This window comes from Physeter macrocephalus, chromosome 4 (assembly GCF_002837175.3).
Source record: "Physeter macrocephalus isolate SW-GA chromosome 4, ASM283717v5, whole genome shotgun sequence".
NCBI classification, from domain to species: domain Eukaryota; kingdom Metazoa; phylum Chordata; class Mammalia; order Artiodactyla; family Physeteridae; genus Physeter; species Physeter macrocephalus.
This window is the reverse complement of record NC_041217.1, coordinates 84,564,934-84,571,775: the sequence shown is the minus strand read 5'-3', so window position 1 is coordinate 84,571,775 and position 6,842 is coordinate 84,564,934. Positions and strand designations below refer to the sequence as shown.

At 37.6% G+C, this 6,842-nt stretch overlaps 1 protein-coding gene across 1 annotated transcript in view; it reads right to left on the bottom strand.

The window, feature by feature from the left end:
- SLC16A1 (solute carrier family 16 member 1) overlaps window positions 1–6,842 on the bottom strand; it is a 39,475-nt gene that overhangs the window by 12,137 nt on the left and 20,496 nt on the right. The window contains exon 2 of the mRNA XM_007117738.4: window positions 4,384–4,644. Within this exon, the coding sequence (XP_007117800.1) occupies window positions 4,384–4,600 (217 nt within the window). The 5' untranslated portion in view covers window positions 4,601–4,644. The remainder of the gene's footprint in view (window positions 1–4,383; window positions 4,645–6,842) is intronic.

The following is a 6,842-nucleotide window of genomic DNA, read 5'->3' as shown; positions in this document are numbered from 1 at the left end:
GTTCCCTTTTCTCCACACCCTCTCCAGCATTTATTGTTTCTAGAGTTTTTGATGATGGCCAATCTGACCGGTGTGAGATGATATCTCATTGTCGTTTTGATTTGCATTTCTCTAATGATTAATGATGTTGAGCATTCTTTCATGTGTTTGTTGGCGATCTGTATATCTTCTTTGGAGAAATGTCTATTTAGTTCTTCTGCCCATTTTTGGATTGGGTTGTTTGTTTTTTTGTTATTGAGCTGCATGAGTTGCTTATAAATTTTGGATATTAGTCCTTTGTCAGTTGCTTCGTTTGCAAATATTTTCTCCCATTCTGAGGGTTGTCTTTTGGTCTTGTTTATGGTATCCTTTTCTGTGCAAAAGCTTTTAAGTTTCATTAGGTCCCATTTGTTTATTTTTGTTTTTATTTCCATTTCTCTAGGAGATGGGTCAAAAAGGATCTTGCTGTGATTTATGTCATAGAGTGTTCTGCCTATGTTTTCCTCTATGAGTTTGTTAGTGTCTGGCCTTACATTTAGGTCTTTAACCCATTTTGAGTTTATTCTTGTGTGTGGTGTTAGGGAGTGTTCTAATTTCATACTTTTACATGTAGCTGTCCAGTTTTCCCAGCACCACTTATTGATGAGGCTGTCTTTTCTCCACTGTATATCCTTCCCTCCTTTATCAAAGATAAGATGACCATATGTGTGTGGGTTTATCTCTGGGCTTTCTATCCTGTTCCATTGATCTATATTTCTGTTTTTGTGCCAGTACCATACTGTCTTGATTACTGTAGCCTTGTAGTATAATCTGAAGTCAGGGAGCCTGATTCCTCCAGCTCCATTTTTCGTTCTCAAGATTGCTTTGGCTATTCGGGGTCTTTTGTGTTTCCATACAAATTGTGAAATTTTTTGTTCTAGAAGAACTAATATTTGAACTTGCAGCTAGTGAGAATCAAGTTTTGAATCCAGCCCATTTTCTTCCCATTACATATGTATTTTTGGAACTACACCTCCAAACTTATAAAGCAGAAGACATACAAATCAAGTTTTTCTTCTATTTGCACAGTAAATTCTGACTTTATTCTGTTTATTCTATACTTAGCTCCCTAGAAGATAGTCTTTTTTTTTTTTTTTTTTTTTTTTTTGCAGTATGCGGGCCTCTCACTGCTGTGGCCTCTCCCTTTGCGGAGCACAGGCTCCGGACGCGCAGGCTCAGCAGCCATGGCTCACGGGCCCAGCCGCTCCGCGGCATGTGGGATCCTCCCAGACCGGGGCACGAACCCATGTCCCCTGCATCGGCAGGCGGACTCTCAACCACTGCGCCACCAGGGAAGCCCAGTAAGTCTATTTTTAAAAACAGACACAGAATGCACATATTCAGAATATACTGATTCATATGTTGACATATTTTATTTCCATAAACACTGAAAAATTCTGCATTACTCATATTCTAGTGCTACTATATTCAGAGTTGCAGTATGGTACACTATGATTACAAGGACAGGCTCTGGCCCCAGGGAACCCAATTTCAAATTACAGTATGTATATTCAAACTGTGGTATGTATATATGTATACATACATATAATAAACATGGAAGAAGGAATGAAAGCTTTTGATATCCTAGTATTTTGGAGGACCAATTCTCTCTAAGGGGCTGGGTCAAGAAATGGCTGTGGGAGAGACTTCAGGCTCAACCTAGGATGTGTATAAACAAGTTCTCATTGAACTTTTAAGTCACTTCATGAAAATATTAGGCCACAGCTGCTTTGGAAATAATTTGAATTTACAGCTTATGTATGATGAAAGAATTAAATATTGAAAGAATATTCATGAAATATGTCCATATAAATTAGTCATTAAACAGATTTTTGTATAGTCAGAATTACAAAGATTAAAAAATATTGCCACATTGTTGACTCTGAAGTTGAAGTTAATGCTGTAAAGTTTGCAGTATTTTAAGTTCTAAACTAGGAATGTTACGATGACATTACTGTGGAACTGAAAATATGTGAATTTATACTCTCATTTTTTAAAATTAATTTTTATTGGAGTATAGTTGCTTTACAGTACTGTACAGCAAAATGAATCAGCTCTACGTATTCATATATCCCCTCTTTTTTGGATTTCCTTCCCATTCAGGTCATCACAGAGCACCGAGTAGAGTGAGTTCCCTGTGCCATACAGTAGGTTCTCATTAGTTCTCTATTTTATACATAGTTTCAATAGTGTATATGTGTCAATCCCAATCTCCCAATTCCTCCCACCCCCCATACTTTTCTTCCATGTTAAAAAAAGGAAAAACTAAGAGTAAGTAACTAAGATTTTCTCCTTTAAAAATATACTTTAACAAGTATCAGTACGTATCTGTGAACCAAAGCACATGGAGGGAGGGAGGGAGGGAGGGAGGGAAGGAGGAAGGGAGGAAGGAAAACTGAACCCTAAACCACTCACAACTCAAAACATATTAGTGTTGAGGGTGTGGCCGAAATGTACACGTTAAAGAATTAAGGCAGTTTTAAATATAATTCTTATGGGGTCATACCACCTAGGAGCCAAACAAAACAAAATAACCCATTTAGTAAAAATTATGCCACAAGGCTCTTGATATGCAATTTATCTTTCAGAGTTATTTCAGGAAGAATGGCCCCAATTAGCTATCATTAAAAATAGAGCGGGTGGCGGGGGTGGGGGGTGTACAGTTTGTAGGCCTATTATAACACAAATGCATAGAAACGTGCTGGTTATCTCTGGGTGAGGACAAAGAAGGAACTGTTTTCCCAAAAGAAAGTGTCATGTGCAATTAGCACAACTGACATCACTTACTTCTGATGCAAAATGCAAGCAGCTCTCAAGCTCTTGCCCTTAGAATTGCAACATGTGAACCTCTTGTTTGTAATCAGCTTAAAGGTACACTGAGCACCTGGAGTACCTCTAGATAATATTTACGCCCATTTCTTCAAGCCATCAGTCAAAACCTGATTAGAAATCCTAGCAGATCAAGTTCAGAGCCTCCAAAATTATTGGTTCTCAGAAGCTAGAAAATGTCCAAAATCCCTTTTGATTTCTCTGGGCTCGTGAAAAAAAACTAAGTACTATAATTTAGCACTTACATTCTTTTAAAAAGTACTTAATTTTACAATAGACAAAACAGGCATACGTTCAAAATTTAAAAGGCACAAAAAACCCGTTTTTCTGTGCAATGAGATTAAGTACTGAACTAATTTACGGGCTTCAAATACTTATTCCTGTTTCATGAGATTACATTATTGTCTCAAGAGGATTACAAACTTCCCAAGCACAGGGATCAAGATCAGTGTTGTCTATCACTCACACCTAGCCTAGTGAGGACTATGTGCATCCGGCTTAATAAATATTGGTTGAATCTGCCACCAGATTAGAAGCCTAAGCTAAGGTTTTACAGTTGAAATGCAGAATCTTTATATTGGGCTATTAAAGAGCTCATGTGAAAATAATCTGAGGCACTAAATTATGATTTAAAAAGTGAAAGCTTGGCTAAATAAGCAACATGAAACCCTGTCAATCCCCAAAAATACATACACTTAACTTTCGAATGTCTGCTAACTAAGCAACTACATATTTTATTATTATGGGAGGTTTTGACTTTTACATGTTAAATTGTGTTTTGATGTTCCAAGGCAAACAAATAAACAAACAAACCCACAGTATTTTTTTTTTTTTTTTTTTTTTTGTGGTATGAGGGCCTCCCTCTGCTGTGGCCTCTCCCACAGTATTTTAAATGATATTAAGGTAAGCAACTTACTCTCCACATTTCCTTCACAACATGTCAAAGAAAACAGAAACGGAAAAAATGATAAAACTTAAGTTTAAATGCTTTAGGACTAATTACATCGCAAAGAACAAAACAAGGAGGATTTTATCCAGTTCTTTAATTCTAACACTATTTTATCCAGTTCTTTAATTCTAACACTATGAAAAGATTTTACCTGAGACTTTGAACTGTGCTATTCAGGTTGGCCCGATTTACTTTAATTCTCCCAACATCAATTTTTAAAACTCTTTATTTACATTTATACTTCAAGAGTCTAGCAGAGAGCAATAAGAAAAATAAGTTGTGCACATGTCATTTTTCTGAGAGTTTTAAAAAAATTTTTTCCCTCTGAGAGCTTTAAGTTCAATGATACGGAATTGGAACAAATCCTCACAATTTCTTATTTCTGTTTCAGAATACTATAGTGCAACAAACAAAGCAAGAGTTGTCATTGTTAACAAGAATAAAAAATGTGACTCTAAACATAAAGCTCTGAGAAATACCATTTCAAAACACCTCACCGAATAAAACATTTTTTTTTAAAGCTACCTAAAACAGAGCATCTGGTTGCTTAATGAAAATTAAAACAGCAGGCCTTAGTGGGTACTTACCTCCACCGTACATGACAGCCAACATGATGGAAGATATCCATGACACTTCACTGGTGGTGGCATTGAATATACCTTCAATTTCTTTGAAGAACACAGTAATAGATTTGGGAAACGCATAGGAGAAGCCGATGGAAATGAAAGCTCCAACTACCACTGCCCATCCCCAGCCTCCATCTGGGGGGGTGTATCCAACTGGACCTCCAACTGCCGGTGGCATTTTCAGTGTAGATAAATCCCAAAATGCAGTTCAAATCCAAATATCTAAACGATACAAAATTTAAATAAAATATCAGCAATAAAACACTCCCACCTAGCATTCCCAACAACAAAGCACCCTTTACACCTAGCTCTCAAGTAACTGAACTATTTTTCCACGTTACTTGGCCAATATACATTATCTTCTAAGGACGTTATCAGAAAAACAGACTTCAGAGCCATGATATTGTCCACATTTTTTAGTAGCTTAAAGGAAAATAGCTCCTCACCATTTAAGAAACCATAACTGAAACAAATCCTTTTCAATAAATGAAGCCTTTGTATTTCAAATAAGCCTTCTTGTCTTAGCAGTTAATAATTCCTCAAATTACTAATAACTAAATAAGTAAATAAATGTCTTATTTGACTATCTGCTTGCAAAATTCACATAACACATACCCTACAAAAGTTTCAGGCTTGTTTTTTTTTTTTGCGGTACGCGGGCCTCTCACTGTTGTGGCCCCTCCCGCTGCGGAGCACAGGCTCCGGACGCGCAGGCTCAGCGGCCATGGCTCACGGGCCCAGCCGCTCTGCGGCATGTGGGATCTTCCCGGACCGGGGCACGAACCCGTGTCCCCGGCATCGGCAGACGGACTCTCAACCACCGTGCCACCAGGGAAGCTCTTTCCTATTACTTTTAAGTCAGCATATTAGTAAGAGAAAGTCAGTATTGTAGAATACATAGGAAAAGGGAAAAACGTATAAAGCCTGTATTAAAAGCTGAAACTTTGGGCTTCCCTGGTGGCACGGTGGTTGAGAGTCCGTCTGCCGATGCCGGGGACACGGGTTCGTGCCCCGGTCCGGGAAGATCCCACATGCCGCGGAGCGGCTGGGCCCGTGAGCCATGGCCGCTGAGCCTGCGCGTCCGGAGCCTGTGCTCCGCAACGGGAGGGGCCACAACAGTGAGAGGCCCGCGTACCGCAAAAAAAGAAAAAAGAAAAAAAAATGTAGCAATTTGCAAAATAAAAGATCATTCTGAACACATAAGGATTTCATTTAATGACCTGGAAAATTATTTCAGAAAAGTTCCCTTTTATCTAACTTCCTTGGTTAAACTCCTAAACAACAAAACTAATCAATGCAGTTAAACTCACAAGTTGAACTATAATGTCAAAAGATGGTAGTTTCAAATCAAAGATTATCCCGTTTTCTTGAAGCCACCTAGTACTAATGAATGGCAAGGTGAGAAAATGAAACTTCCTGTTAGATTATGAATAGGGAGAAGATGGAAATGTTTGATAGTAGGCTTACCTATTTTCTCATGAAGGTCTTTAATTTATTTAAAGCCAACTTCCACCCTATACTATAACTCATCCTACAACAGTATGTTAGCATGTCCATTTCAAATTATCTCCACTCAGACTGTATTATACAATAAATAAATACAGGTCATAGATGACAAACTCACTCTTGGCTACAGCATTCTTTAGTCTAAAACACAAATCCTAACTTCATAGTGTAGGAGTAGTGTAGAAGTCATCTCCTAAATACTGTTCCTTCCAATCCATCTGAACACTTCAAATATGATTTAAGACAATGGACATTGTAGGGGTGGGAAGAAGACAGTCCCAAAGGGAAGTTTCCCTAAAGGCAAGGATATAGGTTTCATCACTTCTACTCAACATTGTACTAAAGGTTCTAGTCAGTTTGTGCAGGCAAGAAAAATAAATAAAAGGCATAAAGACTAGAAAGGAAGAAGTAAAGCTGTCTTCATTCACATAAGACATAATTGTCTATGTAGGTAATAATTCTAAAGAATATACAAAAAATGGTACTAGAACTAAAAATGAACTTAACTAGATCTCAGGATACAAGACCAATAAATAGAAATCAACTCTATAAGCCAGTAAAGAACAATCAGAATTTGAAATTAAAAAAAAAAAAACTGAACAAAACATTTACAACAGGACCAAAAAACTGAACAGTGATAAATCTGATAAATTATATATAAGATGTGTACACTGAAAACTACAAAATATTACTGAGAAATTAAACAACTAAATAGATAACCCACCCCTATGATTTGAAAAAATCAAAATTTAGTCAAAGATTTCTGAAGGCACATGGCAACATGTTAATTTAAAAGTTTATAAATTGGGGTTTCCCTGGTGGCGCAGTGGTTAAGAATCCACCTGCCAATGTAGGGGACACGGGCTCAAGCCCTGGTCCTGGAAGATCCCGCATGCTGCAGAGCAACTAAGCCC